This window comes from Amblyraja radiata, chromosome 2, assembly GCF_010909765.2.
Source record: "Amblyraja radiata isolate CabotCenter1 chromosome 2, sAmbRad1.1.pri, whole genome shotgun sequence".
Classification (NCBI taxonomy): Eukaryota; Metazoa; Chordata; class Chondrichthyes; order Rajiformes; family Rajidae; genus Amblyraja; species Amblyraja radiata.
Genome location: NC_045957.1, coordinates 138765957 through 138785099, shown reverse-complemented (window position 1 = coordinate 138785099; position 19143 = coordinate 138765957). Strand labels below are relative to the sequence as shown.

The 19143-nt window shown below is 45.0% G+C and overlaps 1 protein-coding gene across 17 annotated transcripts in view; it reads left to right on the top strand.

The window, feature by feature from the left end:
• The window catches only part of fhod3 (formin homology 2 domain containing 3), a 637022-nt gene that overhangs the window by 523504 nt on the left and 94375 nt on the right, over positions 1-19143 (top strand). For all 17 annotated transcript variants that reach the window (XM_033016429.1, XM_033016409.1, XM_033016394.1 and 14 more), the window contains one exon: positions 3177-3370. In XM_033016429.1, the coding sequence (XP_032872320.1) occupies positions 3177-3370 (194 nt within the window). The remainder of the gene's footprint in view (positions 1-3176; positions 3371-19143) is intronic.

The following is a 19143-nucleotide window of genomic DNA, read 5'->3' as shown; positions in this document are numbered from 1 at the left end:
AGGTCATTTAGTCCATCCTGCCTACTCCACCATTCAGTCATGGCTGATCTATCTTTGCCTCTCAACCCCGTTCTCCTGCCTTCTCCCCTTGACACCCTTACCAATCAAATATCTGTCAGTCTCCACCTTAAAAAAATACCCAATGACTTTGCCACCACAGCCATCTGTGGCAATGAATTACATAGATTCACCACCCTCTGACTAAAGAAACTCCTCCTCATCTCCTTCCTAAAGTTTCATCCTATTATTCTGAGGCTATGCCCTCTGGTTCTACATTCCCACTAGTGGAAACATGCTCTCCACATCCAATATTTTTTTCTTTTTCCAGGTGGTGCAGTTCTGTAGACCACCTGGAGCTGTGTACATTCCTCTCCTCTAGCAATGCTGCACTAAAACTGCAGTAATCCTAGAGAATTCTCTGCTGACCAGACCTGAATTTGTCTTTTTCTTCCTCAAACCTGCTGCTACCCATAGCCAACCAGTGCACCATCTCTCACCCACCGCCTCCCACACCTAACCTGATTATTGGCAACACATCCTTTCAAAAATCTTTCTCGTTTATGCAGGGCGGCCATTTTTGTTGCTAGTATATTACGACTGTCCAGTGATGCTTGAGATGGTGTCATAGTAAAAACAAAACGCTGTTTACAGTTTTATAGTTGGCAGAAACACAACCAATGTTTCTAACCTCTGTTCCCAATTTCACTGATTAATGGGCCGGTCCCACGAGCATGCGACTACATGCGGCGAGCGCGACCTAACGTGGTCACTTGAGCCGTACGGCCTCGCGGGGCTGGTCCCACTTCGATCGCCGGAGCCGTATGGAGTTGTGCGGAGCTGTTCCCGACATCACGCAGGGCTCCGAAAAACTGACACTGTCCAAAAATTCCGCGCGACAATGGCCTGTCGGCCCGCAGTCGCGTTTAAGCTGTACGCAGCGCCTCGACGTCGTACACAGCGCCTCGACGTCATACACAGCGTCTTGATGCCGTATGCAGCGCCTCGACGGGCGTACGCAGCGCCTCGACGGGCGTACGCAGCGTCTTGATGCCGTACGCAGCGTCTCGACGCCGTACGCAGCATCTTGACGGCGTACACCTAGCGCATGGCGTGGCGCGATGACGTCACCACTCGGCGAGCCGTTGCGTGATAACGTAACCGCCCGACGCCGTGCGACGTCCAAATTCAGTCGGCCTGCCTCCTGCCCAGCTGATTGGTGAGTATGATGTCGGGACCAGCTCCAGACGGCTCCGCGGTTGGAAGTGGGACCGGCCCCGCACGCCTCAAGCCACCACGTTTGATCGCGCTCGCCGCATGTAGTCGCATGTTGGTGGGACAGGCCCTTTAGACTTTCCTTCACCATCATTTCCTTTTGCATTATCCTGTGTAATTGAAAACCGAATACCCAAATGAAGTCAATGCAATTATTGGGATGTGTTGACAGAGAGAGAGAGAGAGAGACAAAGGCCTGCGTAGGACTTTGAGTCGGTATGTTCCCCATTATTTGCTATTGCCAGTGGCGTGGGTTGTATTTTTGAATACTGTTGCTGCTTTGAAGTTGACTGAGGCAGAACCGAATCACACAGAGCAATCAACCTGTGAATCAACTGCTGGAACCGATTTCCTGTCTTCACACTGGCATCAACTGCACGGACATTATGTTCAGCTGTAAATACAAAACAGGAGTTTTGTCTTCCAAATTGATGAGTCCACCTCTCTCTTTCTCATGCTTCTCTTTCCTGCAATTGTTTTAGTACCTGTCATTTACTATCCCACATGATTGAAGTCATTGCTATTCTACATGATTGTAATCATGTGTTGTCTTTCCGCTGACTAGTTGGCAAGCAATAAAAGCTTTTCTCTGTACAGGGGATAATAAACTAAACGATTTAAAAAGCTGCCAAAGATAATCTCAAAATAATAAAATGCCTTGGGTAAATATTTACCTGGTTTGAGGGCACATGAAAGATAGACACAGAGTGCTGGAGTAACTCAGCGGGTCGGGCAGCATCTCTGGTGAAAAAGGATAGGAGACATTTCAGGTCATGGCCCTTGTTCAGACTGACATTTCAGGTTGGGACCCTTGTTCAGACTCGACGTTTTGGGTCGGGATCCTTCTTCAGACCTAGAGGGCATCTGGGTTTGCTCACTAACTTAAACATAAACTAATTAGACTGTTTTGCATTGGTCCCATCTTCAAGCACTCTGATGCAGTCAAAAGCTATCTTGACTTGTCCCTGTCCAGGTCTTTACTGGGCACCATTGACATTTCTACTTGCCAACCCATTATCTTGCAAACTAAGATTTGTGCAAAGTAACATGTGTTTTTGAACACTGTGCTGAGCAGACAATTGTTTAATTTTGTTATTTTCCAAACATGTTGGGTGAAGTTATTTGACATCGAATGTCACCTCCCACAACCATCCAAACCTAAGAACTTTGCAGCTGCCAAGGAGACAATTTACTTTTACTCTCTGCTGTCTCGATGAATTTAAACTTTTCGGAATGAAATGCTACCAGGATGTGCATTTATATCCATGGAAGTCCATGTGTTGCTGGCTTTTTGTGATGCTGCTTTCATAAACAAACATTAAATATTCATTGCATACAAATGGTTATTTGGTAGGAAGAATCTAGATTGAATGAAATTTCAAGATGTTGGCTGGAAGCAGTGAGTATAGTTTTTTTTAATGCCAGTGTTTTTAAGTATAAAGAGTATGATTGGTGGCATGCAGCAATAAACAGTTCAGAAGCACTGTCCATACAAATGTAAAACAGATGTACTTTCTCTTCCTAAGCTGCACCATTTGATGACTAAACCCTACATGATGTAAAGTTCCATACTGTTGGAATAGGAGCAAGTTCAGGCAAGAGGAGCAATGTTTAGAAGGTGGTGAGAGCTATTGTGTCACTTTGCATCAAGGATCTGCACGGAATGGAAAAAGCCGCTATTGATAAATATCTCGTGATGTGTTTTACTTTGTCTTGTAGCGCGTCTGCAGGTACACTCGCACAGCAGCCAGTCAAGTCAATAATTCATCTACTGTAGATTCAAGTCATTTACTTTGGCAGTGCTGCTGGCTCGAGATGTGAGAATGAACGAGTCTGCAGTATAATGCATGCAATATGCTGCACGCTGAACCTTTTTTAAAAGATATTTGTGGACTACTTTTCAGATACAAGTACCTGGAGAAATTAGCAGCCGAGGAATATGAGAAGGAGTCCAGGAATCGGGTGCCGCGAGCACGCAGTGACCTTTCCCTCAGCCTGAGTTCATCTCCCGCCCCACACTGTGCGACACCCCCTCCAGGGTCTTGGCAAGAGCAGAAGTCCCCATCCACGCATTGTGAACTGCCTCAGCCGATAGAACGTGAGTATCACCAGCAAAGCACTAACGCTGTTTTTGTGCTCGCTTGTGTGTGTATCAACATGTGTTTGCTGGAGTTTGGGGGGGGGGGTGGGTCACCCAGATAGAGGAGACGGCAAATGTGGGAGTCGATTTAGAAAGCTGACAATCGCTGCAACTGACAAGAGTGCAAAGATGGTACATTAAATGGTTAAACTCTGAGCTTTAATTTCCACTGCTTGCAGGCGTTTGAGCACTGCCAAATGCGTTTCCAGTATTTTAACAGGTTCATTGACAGCATGTTGTAAAATAGCAGACCACAGCAGTAAACATGCAAATAGGTATTTCAGAGAGTCTGCAAATTAGTTCTTCTTTTGTAGGTGTTTAGTTAAGCAGTGGCTGGATGTTTGTTCATGCAATACATAAAATGTTGTCCATTCATTCTACTAAACCTGTTAGCAAATAGAACCTCCAGATGGATGTCACTGCTCTTTAATTTTCACCAGAGGAATCATATTCAAGAGAGATTCTTGATTAGTATGGGTGTCAGAGGTTATGGGGAAAAGGCACGGGATGGGGTTAGGAGGAAGAGATAGATCAGCCATGATTGAGAAGTCTTAATCCAGAAACTGAGGCAATATTTTGAAATAAAACAGTGATACGTTGAGTAACCCCTTCCTGTAACTGCTTAGAATGCTGGTGTCCCATCGTTGCTCCACCTCCCCCCCCCCCCCCCCCCCCCCCCCCCCAACACTATCCAACACACTTTGTCCCCAATCCACCAACACTTCCCACAGTGTTGTGTGACACTCATAGATACATAGAAAATAGGTGCAGGAGGAGACCATTCGGCCCTTTGAGCCAGCACCACCATTCATTGTGATCATGGCTGATTGCCCCCTATCAATAACCCGTGCCTGCCTTCTCCCCATATCCCTTGACTCCACTAGCCCCTAGAGCTCTATCTAACTCTCTCTTAAATCCATCCAGTGACTTGGCCTCCACTGCCCTCCGTGGCAGGGAATTCCATAAATTCACAACTCTCTGGGTGAAAAAGTGTTTTCTCACCTCAGTCTTAAATGACCTCCCCTTTATTCTAAGACTGTGGCCCCTGGTTCTGGACTCGCCCAACATTGGGAACATTTTTCCTGCATCTAGCTTGACCAGTCCTTTTATAATTTTGTACGTTTCAATTTGATTTTTGAGAAGGGACTCCTTCTCCCTTGCAACTCTGCAGACCCACACTGTGAAAACTTTACAAGCTGATGGTGTCCACCAATGACCTAGGAAGTCCATGGTTTCAGTGGAGAGGGTGCAGAGGCAATTTACCAGGAAGTTGCCCAAGATGGAGTTTTCTGATATGCGAAGAGACTGGAGAGGCAGGGATCGTCTTCTCAGCTCTAAACAAAACGATCCCTGCCTCTCCAGTCTCTTCGCATATCAGAAAACTCCATCTTGGGCAACTTCCTGGTAAATTGCCTCTGCACCCTCTCCACTGATTGTAGATTGAGTTCTACAAAATTACAAAGGGCATAGATCAGGTGGATGTTAAGAAGCCTTCCTCTGTAATGGAGACGATGTATAGAAGGATGTTATTGATGTACAGAGGGATATTGGGGTCCAAGTCCAACACTGCCTATGTGGCAACACATCGTTAGAGTGGTAAAGAAAGCCCCAACTTAATGCCCCAACCAAATGCTTACCTTTATTGGTTGGGGCATTAAGTGTCAGAGTCAAGAAGTCAGGATGCAGCTTTGTAAGACTTTTGGTCGGCAGCATTTGGAGTATTGCGTGCAGTTCTGGTCACCCCAATGCACGAAGGATTTGGAGGCTTTTGAAAGGGTGCAGAGGAGCTTTACCAGAATGATGTTTGGATTAGGGATATTAGCTTCAGGGATAGGTTGGGCAAACTTAGATTGTTTTTTTCTGGAATGCCCAAGGTGCAGGAAGACCTGATGGAAATATATAATATTATTGGAGGCACAGTAACTTTTTTTTTCTGGATGAAAAAAATCAAATATCTTTAAGGTAATCTTTAAGGTGAGAGGGGAAAAGTTTCAAGGAGATGTGCAAGGAATGTTATTTTTTGCAGAGGGTTTTATGGTGAGGCTGATATGATAATGGCATTTAAGGGATGTATGGATAGGCACATGGGTACGAAGGGGAATAAACTCGCTAGAATTTAGAAGATTGAGGGGGGATCTTATAGAAACTTACAAAATTCTTAAGGGGTTGGACAGGCTAGATGCAGGAAGATTATTCCCGATGTTGGGGAAGTCCAGAACAAGGGGTCACAGTTTAAGGTTAAGGTGGAAGTCTTTTAGGACCAAGATGAGAAAAACATTTTTTACACAGAGAGTGGTGAATCTGTGGAATTCTCTGCCACAAAAGGTAGTTGAGGCCAGTTCATTGGCTATATTTAAGAGGGAGTTAGATGTGGCCCTTGTGGCTAAAGGGATCAGGGGGTATGGAGAGAAGGCAGGTACAGGATACTGAGTTGGATGATCAGCCATGATCATATTGAATGGTGGTGCTGGCTCAAAGAGCCGAATGGCCTACTCCTGCACCTATTTTCTATGTTTCTATGAAAGGATATGGATTATGTGCAGGCAGATGAGAGTTGGTTTTAGCATCATGTTCGGTAGAGCTGTTGTGGGCTAAAGGGCCTGTTCTTGTGCTGTGCTGTTCTATGTTCTATGAATTCTTAAACCAGAGGACACAGGCTTATGTTTAAGGTGAGGAACAAGATGGTTAAACAGGACTTGAGGAATTGTTTTGTTCACCCAAAGGGAGGCTACAATCTGGCCCACTCTGTTTGACAACGTCTGGGTGGCAAGCACTCTCACACCATTTAAAAAGTATCTGGACTAGAGTTTGAATCGCCAAAGTATAGAGAAGTGTGCGGATCATAGAAACATAGAAACATAGAAAATAGGTGCAGGAGTAGGCCATTCGGCCCTTCGAGCCTGCACCGCCATTCAATATGATCATGGCTGATCATCCAACTCAGTATCCTGTACCTGCCTTCTCTCCATACCCCCTGATCCCTTTAGCCTCAAGGGCCACATCTAACTCCCTCTTAAATATAGCCAATGAACTGGCCTCAACTACCGTCTGTGGCAGTGAATTCCACAGATTCACCACTCTCTGTGTGAAAAAATATTTTTCTCATCTCGGTCCTAAGAGATTTCCCCCTTATCCTTAAACTGTGACCCCTTGTTCTGGACTTCCCCAACATCGGGAACAATCTTCCTGCATCTAGCCTGTCCAACCCCTTAAGAATTGTGTACGTTTCTATAAGATCCCCCCTCAATCTTCTAAATTCTAGCGAGTACAAGTCGAGTCTATCCAGTCTTTCTTCATATGAAAGTCCTGACATCCCTGGAATCAGTCTGGTGAACCTTCTCTGTACTCCCTCTTTGGCAAGAATGTCTTTCCTCAGATTAGGAGACCAAAACTGTACGCAATACTCCAGGTGTGGTCTCACCAAGACCCTGTACAACTGCAGTAGAACCTCCCTGCTCCTATACTCAAATCCTTTTGCTATGAATGCTAACATACCATTCGCTTTCTTCACTGCCTGCTGCACCTGCATGCCTACTTTTAATGACTGGTGTACCATGACACCCATGTCTCGTTGCATCTCCTCATTTCCTAATCGGCCATGTGCCGGTACATACAATTTGTATAGATGTGTACTTAATGGTCTGCAACAACTTAGGGAGCAAAGGGTGTATGTATTTCCCTACCTTTGCTCGCAAGGAACTACCAGGTTTCTCTGCCCTGCTGTGGTATCAGTCCTGACTGCCCACATGCACCCATTTCACACTGTGGGAAATGTCCTTTATCCTATGTACAAAAGCAGCAAATGCTGGAAATGCCCAGCGGGTTGGGCAGTAACGTTCTATTTTCTCTTTCCACGGATGCTGCCCGACCTGCTGCCGAGTGCGACAAGCTTTTGCTTTTCTGCTTTTGCTTCGGATTTCCAGCATGTGCTTTTTACGTTTTTATTTACTGCCCTTCCTCCTCCCTGCTCCAGTAGCTGCCAAAATCAGCTCCCACTTGGGACTGTAGAATATGCAGATTTACAGTGCCAATGCACTGAGTGATTTATAGTCACATTTATTGTTTGGATAATGAAATGGCCCAGTGCTTTTTAAGGAAAAATGTATAAGTGTGAAATAATATGTGAAATATAAATGTGCCACCTCTCCTACAGGCAGCTGTAATTTTAAAAAACTGAGATGCCAAAGGCTTTCTTTAAAAAAATACAAACTCGACTACTGAGCATAGAAGCTATTAATACCATTTTATTGTCAAGAAAGATTACAAAACAGTCTATCCTAAGTAAGTCTCTACCCGAAACGTCACCTATTCCTTTTCTCCAGAGATGATGTCTGACCCGCTAAGTTACTCCAAGTTTTTGTGTCTACCTTTGGTTTAAACCAGCATCTGCAGTTCCTTCCTGCATTAAACATTCAGTATCTCTCATATACCAGAAGAAGATTTTGCGTGATGAATATATTAGAATAGAAATGGCGAGCTTCATAATTCACATTTTAGACTTTGAGATATTGGTTTAGGTTAGGAAGTTGAATTAAATACTCATGCAATTTTGGCCAACTCTCAGACACCTCCTCCTACCTATCCTTGGACCAAGACCACACCGACGAGCACCAGGCCATTATCTCAAACACCATTACTGGTTTCATCGCTTCCGGCTCCCTGCCCTCCCAAGCCTCCAACCTCATCGTTCCCCAGCTCCGCACGGCCCGATTTTACCTTCTCCCCAAAATCCACAAACCTGACTGTCCTGGCAGACCCATTGTTTCTGCTTGTTCTTTTCTCACCTAACTTATTTCCACATACTTCGACTCCATTCTATCCCCCCTGGACAAATCCCTCCCTACCTATGTCCAAGACACCTCACACGCTCTTTGTCTCCTCCATGACTCCTGTTTTCCAGGCCCCCACTCCCACATCTTCACCATGGATGTCCAGTCACTCTACACCTCCATCCCCCACCAGGAGGGGCTCAAAGCCCTCCGTTTCTTCCTCGACCGCAGAACCAACCAATCCCCGTCTACTAATACTCTCCTCCACCTGGTCCTTACCCTCAACAACTTTTCCTTTGACTCCTCCCATTTCCTCCAAATTCAAGGCGTAGCTAGGGCACATGGGCCCCAGCTATGCCTGCCTCTTTGTAGGGTGCATCAAACAATCCTTGTTTAAGGGGTCTCATGGCCCTATCCACGAACTCTACCTCTGCTACATTGACAACTGCATTGGTGCTACATCCTGCACCCATGCAGAACTCACTGACTTCATCTATTTCACCACTAACTTCCATCCGGCATTCACATTCACCTGGTCCATTTCCGACACCTTCCTACCGTTTCTAGACCTCACTATCTCCATCGCAGGTAACAGACTACTGACCGACATCTACTACAAACCCACTGACTCCCATGGCTATCTGGACTATACTTCTTCCCACCTTGCTTCCTGTAAGGACTCCATCCCATACTCCCAATTCCTCCGTCTATGCCACATCTGCACCCAGGATAAGATGTTCCAAACCAAGGCATCGGAGATGTCCTCATTCTTTAGGGAACGGGGGTTCCCTCTTCGACTATAGATGAGGCTCTCACCAGGGTCTCCTCTATGTCCCGCAGCTCCGCTCTCACTCCCCATCCCCCCACTCGTAACAAGGGCAGAGTCCCCTTTGTCCACCCTACCAGCCGTCACATACAACATATAATCCTCCGACATTTTCGCCATGTCCAACGGGATCCCACCATTGGCCATATCTTCCCATCTCCTCCTCTTTCTGCTTTCCGCAGAGACCGTACCCTCCGTAACTCCCTGGTCAATTCATCCCATCACACCCTTCCCACCCCTTCCCCTGGTACTTTCCCTTGCAGCAGCAGGAAATGCTACACTTGTCGCTTTACCTCCCACCTTGTCCATCAAAGGACCCAAGCAGTCTTTTCAGGTGAGGCAGAGGTTCACCTGCACCTCCTCCAACTTTATCTATAGCATCAGCTGCTCTAGGTGTCAGCTGCTCTACATTGGTGAGACCAAGCATAGGCTTGGCGATCGCTTCGCCCAACACCTCCGCTCGGTTCGCACTAACCACACTTGAATTATCAATCTAAGATGGTGCCTACCCGTGGCGACATTTCTTCAGCGGCACAACAGAAAATCTTCAAATATAATATTTCTGAACTCACCAGTATCAAAGAATCTGCAGAAAGCAACGATGTAAGTAGCGAGCTGCGAACGCATTTAAATGCATTAGTGCTACTGCCAACTCTCGAAGATAGTGACGGTAAGGGAATCCCTGATTGGAGGGGAATCCCCGAACTTGCGGAGGAGCGCAGGTATAGTAAGTACTGTGGGGGGGCAGTGGAACAACTCCAGGACTGCTTGAAGTGTGCAGACTGGGCAATGTTCAAGGACTCGGCAACGAACCTGAATGAATTTGCCACAGTCGTTACAGACCTCATAAGGAAATGTGTGGAGGACTGCGTTCCAACAAAAACCTTCCGAGTGTTTCCTAACCAGAAGCCGTGGGCGAACCATGAGAACCGCATTCTTCTGAAGGCAAGATCCCGGGTATTCAGGTCTGGCAATGCAGAGGTCTATAAGAAGTCCAGATAAGACCTTGGTAAGGCCATCAAAAATGCCAAAAGGGACATCTGGTCTAAGCTGGAGGATGAGATGGATGTTCGGCAACTGTGGCAGGGCTTGAATGCCATCACCTCCTACAAGGCGAAATCAGGAGGCGGCTCAAACGACTGTGAAGCATCACTCCCTGACGAGCTCAATGCGTTCTACACACGGATCGATAGGGAGAACACTTTCCCAGCCCCAATTCGCCCTGATGGTGTTACAGTCATAGTCTCAGAGGCCGACGTCAGAAAATCCTTCAGGTGGGTGAACCCTTACAAAGCACCTGGACCTGATGGTATACCCGGCCGTGTTCTAAAAACCTGTGCGGACCAACTGGCTGGAGTTTTTACGGACATTTTCAACCTCACTTCTGAGGTTCCCACCTGCTTTAAGAGGGCATCACTAATACCGGTGCCTAAGAAGAGTAAGATGACGTGCCTCAATGACTATCGACCAGTGGCACTAACGTCTGTGGTGAAGTGCTTTGAGAGGTTGGTTATGGTGCACATCAACTCCTACCTCGACAAAAACCTCGACCAACTACAGTTCGCATACCTTCACAACAGGTCAACGGTAAATGCAATTTCACTGGCCCTCCACTCCGCACAGGACCACTTGGACAATAAAAACACCTACGTCAGGCTGTTATTTATAGACTATAGCTCGGCGTTTAATACCATCATCCCTTCCAAGCTGATTACCAAGCTCACGAAACTGGGCCTCTGCGCATCCCTCGGCAATTGGATCCTCGACTTCCTCATCCACAGACCACAGTCTGTTCAAATTGGAGGAACCACTTCATCCTCAGTAACAATTAGTATGGTAGCACCTCAAGGCTGCGTGCTCAGCCCCCTGCTTTACTCACTCTATACCCATGACTACGTAGCCAGTCATAGCCAGCCAGGTCTTTAAAATGATGAGAGGGATAGTTAGTCAAGAGTCAAGTACAGCTATGCCCTTGAAGGAACTTTTTGAAGGAGTCAGGTAACTTTATACTTCATGCTGCCAAAGATGATGTGCGGTTACATTTGTGTCTGACATTGATAATTTCCTAGTCGCTCAAGGTAAAATATTGCTATTTTTATAGACAACCGCTACTTGGTTCATCACCAAGCCAGTTAAATAACCATGACTCAGAGTTAAACGTGGCTCTTATCACAAGTATCAGATGGAGCAGAAGTGATGATAATCAGAACTGGGAAAAATCACTTGGGAATACTGTACCTGATTGCTTTCCAATGTCCTTGTGCATGGGTGAAGTCAGCATCATTTTCAGCTGTTATATCCTCATGGTTCAGCAGCTGACTTTCACTGTCTGGCAGATTCAGTGTCGGGAACCTGAAGGCCACATTGTGGTTTGTGTTTCTAGCTCAGAGAACGAATAGACAGGAGAAAGTTATCGAGGAAATAATGGAGACATTTTCAACAAATGAGCTTCCTTTCCACTTTTTTCTTTCTTTTTTTTTCCGGAATGGTTTTTTTAATTAGATTTTTAAACAAATGTACAATTTACAAGGGAAGGTAGAAAGCTCGAACAATTTAGAAAACACTTAAACAAAATTATCAAATTAAAATATTACCATTTTAATTTATAATATATTCAACCTCCTGCGGTGACCAGCGTTCACAGAAGGCCTCCACAGTGTCCACAGTGTTCCCTCTCCATCTTCCTTTCCACTGGGGCTGGCCACTTCGTACCATTTCTTTATTACAGATATTCTGTTGGCCCCTTTGCACATCCAGGATAGCCTTTGAATGTATCGATTAATAGATTCTGCAGCCTTCAAAACATTCTGTATCTCTCATAAACCAGAAGAAGATTTTGCGTGATGAATGTATTACAATAGAAATGGTGCGCTTCATAACTCAGCATAGATTATATTCATTGTATATTTTTTAGGGTTTTTCTATACAGCTTTTGATACAGTAACATAGGCAAAAGAAGGGTTGATCCATGAATGTGGAACAGCATAGTCAGCATTCTTGAGTGCAATTTCTACCCTGTGATCTAACATTTAGGATGTGTATAAAAATCAGTTTGCCGTAATGAACTCCAGATTCCAGTCACAGAGCTAATAGTTGCCCTCAGAAGTGACTTCAAATTCATCGCCACTTCACAGCCTGCTGCAGCTTTGCAATGGAGGTGTGAGAACTGGTTACAATAGCTGGGGGTCAACAGTTACCAGGTGGGTAAATGACATGAGTTTGAACGCTTGTCAAACACTGTTGAGCTAAAGATTAATGGTGCAGCGGCATATTTTAGCACCGCTTTTCCACGGGTTACAAGTGCGCCAGAGAATCGGGCTTTGCATCCTTTTTACATGCAGCACTTTGGAATAGTGCACACTTTTTCCCCCCTAAAAGCATAGGCTGTATGTGAGGCAGACTTCACGTCTGCACCAACTCAAAGGAAGAATCTGTTTTCACTTATGTCTGAAATTAATGCAAGCAATTTAATACGTGTATGGGTCAGCTTAAAAAATAGATCAAGCTGAACACCGGCCATCAGACATAATTACTTGATGAAGAGATTAATAAATTCTGCCGCTGGGCATTCGTGCCAGAAACTCCAGTTTCGGGAAATGTACAAAAGGATCTGAATAGCTGAAGTCTGCTGGGGGCAGATGTCCTGGTGGCACATTTCCTGTATTCCAGTTGCAGTCAGTATCAAACAACACAAGTCTCTCTGTTCAGTTCCCTTGTGGTTTTCAGAAGTCCGCCTTCTTGTATGGTAAGGTCATTAACCTCTTCCAATGTAAACTATCCTCTCCACATTTAACTCGTTCGCATAGTCAGTTTTAGATGCCTTAAAAAGTGGTTAAGAAATCATTTCCCTTTCTGCCCCCCACCTAACCCTATTTCTACATCTGAAGGTGGCAGAAATGTATTAAATCATTCTTACCCATTCTATATTTTGCTTCTTCTCCGTCACTTGACATCGAATTCAATATAATCAGCCTGATAAGGGATAAAGAGATACATTCTCGTTTGTCCTTGTCACAGTTCACCTGTAGCAGGTGTGCACTGACATGACTCTCTACTTAGCCGAGTTATTCACAAAAGCCCATAAGGAGTTAGAGGGCCATAGTAAGGATAATCATCGGTGATTCATATGCCATTGGCCATTGACATGAGCCCACATTACAGAAGAGGGAGGAACAGTGGCAAAGCGATAAAGCTGCTGCCTTGCAGTGCCAAATACCAGGGTATGTTTCAGACCATGGGTGCTGAGTTTGTACGTTCTCCCTGCGACTGCAAGGCTTTTCTCTGGGTGTTCCGGTTTCCTTCCACACTCCAAAGACGTACAGGTTTGTAGATTAATTGGCTTTGGTAAAATTGTAAATCTTCCCTTGTGTACGGGTGATTACCAGCCAACATGGACTTTGTGGACTGGAGCGCCAGATTCCACGCTGTTCTCTAGTCTAAAGAGGAGATGTTAGAGTCTGCATTACGCAAGGATTTCCTGGGGGTCTTAAAACACCAAAAGGCATATAAATCCCCAGGACCTGATCATGTGTAGAGTAAGGCATTGTGGGAAGCTAGGGAAGAAATTGGGGGGTGATCATTTTATCACTGATGGCCATAAGTGTAGGGTGGCTAATGTTGTGTCTCTACCTAAGAAAGGCTGCAAGGAAAAGTGTGGGAACTACAGACTTGTGAGTAAATGGTGGGTAAGTTATTGGAGGCCATTCTGAGAGATGGAATCAACATGCATTTGGAAAGACAAGGTCTAATTAGGCGCAGAATGGCTTTGTTAATGGGGAAATCGGGTCTCCAGTTTTTTTTTGAATAAATGTCCAAAACGATTGTTGAAGGCTATGTGGCAGACATTGAGTACATGGACTTTAGCAAGACCTTTCACAAGGAACTGCATAGTGGGTTTGATCATATGGGCTTCAGGACAAAATTATCAGAAAGATAGGTGGTGGTTCAGGATTGATTTTTTCAGATCAGAGGCTAATAACAAGTGCTGTACTACAGATATCAATGTTGGGTTATCTGTTGGTCATTATTTATATTCATGATTTGGATGTGAATATAGGTGGCATGGCTGGCAAGATTGGGAATAACACTAAAATTGTTGGTATATTCAACAGTGAAAATAGTTATGGATACTTTCATCGGTCAGAGGATTGAGTATTGGGATGTCATGTTATAGCTAAACGAGATGTTGGTAAGGCCAACTTGGAGTACTGTGTCTTAGAATAAAGGGGAGGTCATTTAAGACTGAGGTGAGAAAAACCTTTTTCACCCAGAGAGTTGTGAATTTATGGAATTCCCTGCCACAGAGGGCAGTGGAGGCCAAGTCACTGGATGGATTTAAGAGAGAGTTAGATGGAACTCTAGGGGCTAGTGGAGTCAAGGGATATGGGGAGAAGGCAGGCACGTGTTATTGATATGGGACGATCAGCCATGATCACAATGAATGGCGGTGCTGGCTCGATGGGCCGAAATGGCCTCCTCCTGCACCTATTTTCTATGTTACACCTCTGGTCGCTCAGATGTAGGGAGAATGTCATTAAGTTAGAAAGGGTGCAGAAGATATTTACAAATACCGTATTTCCCAGCAAAGAAGACACAATTTTTTACCCTAAAATAAGGCCTGAAATTTTACCTGCATCTTGGAGGCCGAAGGTTAGATTGTTAGCCAAGGAAGATAGACTTGGCTATCCCTCAGAACAGCGGCTGTAAAAGAATAGCCCTGCTGGGGGGGGGGGGGGGGGGGGGGGGGGGGGGGAGGAGTTCCTTCACAGCGTGTGGGGAGTCTGGCCTGGGTCAGCACGGCTGGGTGGCCAGGGGAAAATCTGCGGGGAGGGCAGGAGCATTGAGAAGGAGGGGGTCAGGGATCATGCCAGCTACTCACTCAGTAGCTCGGGTGGCTGCGAGCGGATGCCGGGATCAGACAGCGGAACTGCAGCTAGACCCGGGGCTCGCAGGTGACCTGGGAACTGCAGCTAGATCCCAGGGCTCGCATGTGACCTGGGCACTACAGTCAGTCTTTTTGTAAAGCCTTTTTTCAAAATTTAGCAACTCAAAATGGGGGCGTGTCTATGACGCAGGTGCGTCTTCAGGTCTGAAAGATTTGAATTATAAGGAGAGGCTGGAGAAGCTGGATCTTTTTTCCTTGGAGCTTAGGAGGCTTGAGGGGAGACTCTGGGGTTTATAGATTCACGAGGGCCATAGATAAGGTAAATGATCATGGTCTTTTCCCCAGCATAGGGGAGTCTAAAACTGGAGGCCAAATGTTTAAGATGAGAAAGGAAAGGTTGAGAGAGGAAATGGGACATGAGGTGCAGCTTTTTCCACACACAGATCAGTTCATATATGGAATGAGTTGCCAGAGGAAGAAATAGAACATACAATTAGGACATTTAAAAGACACTTGGACAGGAGCATGAATAGGTAAGATTTGGAGGGATATGAACCAGGAGCAGGTAAATGTGACTAGCTTGGTTAGGCAAATTGGTCAGCATGAATGAGTTGGGCTGAGTACCTTGTTTCTGTGCTGTTGGTCTATAACTAACAGTGAAGTCCAGGCCATTGGAGGATTACATTTAGGTTGAAGTTTATTATTGTCATGTGCACCAAGGTACAGTCAAAAGCTATGATGTTTATGCTATCAAACGAGATCAAATAATAATATATACAAATACAATCAAGCCAAACTCAAGTACAGTAGGTAGGACAAAGGGAAAGAAATGGTTATGTTGCAGTTAATTGTCTTTTGTGCTCCAGTTTGTTAAAATATTAGATGGAATGCTCATGTAATATAGAGCTAGGTTTATGTTTATCATCGTCATGTGTACCAACGTACAGTGAAAAGCTTTGCTTTTGCTTGCTATTCAATCAAATCAAATACTATTATAGGTTGATAGGCTTATGGGTAGAGGGGTAACATTTAATAGGAACCTGAGGGGCAACTTTTTCGCAGAGAGTGAAGGGTATAAGGAATGAATTGTCGGAGGAGATAGTTGAGGCAGATAATATAACAACATTTAAAATACATTTGGCCAGGTTCATGGATAGGAAAGGTTTAGAGAGATATGTGGTAAATGCAGGTGGGTGAGACGTGTAGATGGGGCATCTTAATTGGCATGGGCAAGTTGGGCTGAAGGGCCTGAAGTGTCCATACGGAGAAGCCAAATGCAAGTGCAATAGGCAGCGCAAAGGGGAAGTTGCAGAGTGCAGCTACAGTTGATTATCATCTTTCTGGAAAGTTTAAGTATGTCAAATTAAATCTGTTTATCAATAAAAGCACTAAAAGTACAGATTTGCAATCCAATAGATGTTATCAATGAATGCATATTTTATTTTGGATTGTAACTTTTCAGGAAAAATCGTGGAATTTTTTTCACATCAAATGTTGAAAACCAAAATAATTTCAAATTACTTAGAGAATGTAATAATTTGGCTGCACGGCAGACAATCTGGCAAGATCCTTCCCTCGCTATTAGGTACGGTCCCATCACGGTAAAATCACAATAAAGATTGGAAAAATTGAAACGATCAGGTTGTCCATATACAGTTGCAAGTTGGCTGGAGAGAAGGAGACTTCTCATTTTCTACAGCATAATGACTCAACTTGGCCCCTCTGTGCTGGTGTGAATTTCTATAGAATAGAAATGGCAGAAAACTGGACAATTGCCCTCAGCCTCCATCCTGGTGCAATCACCACTGTGCATTGTTTTGTTGAAGATAACGTATTATTTTTAGGCACAAAATGCCGGTCAGGCAGAATCTCTGGAGAGAAGGAATGGGCAATATTTCAGGTCAAGACCATTCTTCAGACTGAGGCTCATCTTCGGTGTAAACTAGCATCTGCAGTTTCTTCCTACACTTGTATTGTTTTTCTCAATCAATACAGACTTAAATAGAAGGTACACAAAAATGCTGGAGAAACTCAGCGGGTGCAGCAGCATCTATGGAGCGAAGGAAATAGGTGACGTTTCGGGCCGAAACCCTTCTTCAGACTGATAGGGGGTGGGGGGGGAGAAGGAATGAAAAAGGGGAGGAGGAGGAGCCCGAGGGCGGGGGATTGGAGGAGACAGCTCGAGGGTTAAGGAAGGGGAGGAGACAGCAAGGGCTAGCAAAATTGGGAGAATTCAATGTTACATTTTTACAAGGACATCCTTGAATCTTTGTATCTGTCTCTGGTGTGACAGAATTTGGAACATCCATCTCTGCAGTGAGAGAGATGGGTCTGCAAAGACCAGAAGATAAAACCAAGATCTATTTAAGCCAGCTGATTTACATCGGGGAGACTAAGCGGAGGTTGGGCGATCGTCTCCGCTTAGTCTCCCCGATGTAAATCAGCTGGCTTAAATAGATCTTGGTTTTATCTTCTGGTCTTTGCAGACCCATCTCTCTCACTGCAGAGATGGATGTTCCAAATTCTGTCACACCAGAGACAGATACAAAGATTCAAGGATGTCCTTGTAAAAATGTAACCTCTCAATTGACTCATGAGATGCCCTGGTCCTTGCCCATTCAAAATAGACAATGACCAGTTGGGATAGCAATGAGGAGCTCAAGTTGAACCAATAAGAGTGTAATCACCTCCCACATTATGAACCAATTACATGTCCATTGCATTGGGCACTACCTGCCCACCTGTAGTAGAATCTGTGGAAAAGAAGGGGAGAGATGCAGTAACACCTTAAAGCTGCTTCTGTCGAAGGCAGAGTAGAGTAGACTAGTTTGGTGGGAGAAGCGGTAGTGGTTACTTAACTAGTTTTGTCTACAAAAAGGAGTGGACAGAATGAACCTAGCCCTCTGAATTTGGATTTTAATTAAAATTAAAATGAGAACTGATTATGTTCCACTACATATTGGATGAGAAATTGCAGGGTAAAATGCCTTTGGGTCACAAACTTAGCAGTTCCGCAGCAGTCCAGCAAAGTAGCTAACCATTCAGCTGTTAGCACAATTGATCCCACTATCCTCCGCTTCTGTTTCTGTAATCTCCAAGTTCAAGTTCAAGTGTTCAAGTGAGTTTATTGTCATGTGTCCCTGTACAGGACAATGAAATTCTTGCTTTGCTTAAGCACACTGAAAATAGTAGGCATTTACTACAAAACAGATAAATGTGTCCATATACCATAATATAAATATATACACACATGAATAAATAAACTGGTAAAGTGCAAATAACAGAAAGTGGTTATTAATAATCAGAGTTTTGTCCGAGCCAGGTTTAATAGCCTGATGGCTGTGGGGAAGTAGCTATGCCTGAACCTGGTTGTTGCAGTCTTCAGGCTCCTGTACCTTCTACCTGAAGGTAGCAGGGAGATGAGTGTGTGGCCAGGATGGTGTGGGTCTTTGATGATACTGCCAGCCTTTTTGAGGCAGCGACTGTGATAAATCCTCTCGATGGAAGGAAGGTCAGAGCCGATGATGGACTGGGCAGTGTTTACTACTTTTTGTAGTCTTTTCCTCTCCAGGGCGCTCAAATTGCCGAACCAAGCCACGATGCAACCGGTCAGTATGCTCTCGACTGTGCACCTGTAGAAGTTAGAGAGAGTCTTCCTTGACAATCCGACTCTCTGTAATCTTCTCAGGAAGTAGAGGCGCTGATGAGCTTTTTTGATAATTGCGTTAGTGTTCTCGGACCAGGAAAGACTTTCAGAGATGTGCACGTCCAGGAATTTGAAGTTCTTGACCCTTTCAACCATCGATCCGTTGATATAAATGGGGCTGTGGGTCTCTCTCCTACTCCTTCCAAAATCCACAATCAGTTCCTTGGTTTTGCTGGTGTTGAGGGCCAGGTTATTGCGCTGGCACCATATGGACAGTTGCTCGATCTCTCTTCTATATTCTGACTCATCCCCATCAGTGATACATCCCACAATAGTGGTGTCGTCAGCGAACTTGATGATGGAGTTCGCACTGTGGTTCGCTACGCAGTCATGGATATAGAGTGAGTACAGCTGAGGTCTGAGCACGCAGCCTTGAGGTGCTCCCGTGCTGATTGTTATCGAGGCTGACACATTTCCACCAATACGAACAGACTGTGGTCTGTGGATGAGGAAGTCGAGGATCCAGTTGCAGAGGGAAGCGCAGAGACCCAGTTCTGCGAGTTTGGTAACCAGTTTGGAGGGGATGATTGTGTTAAATGCCGAGCT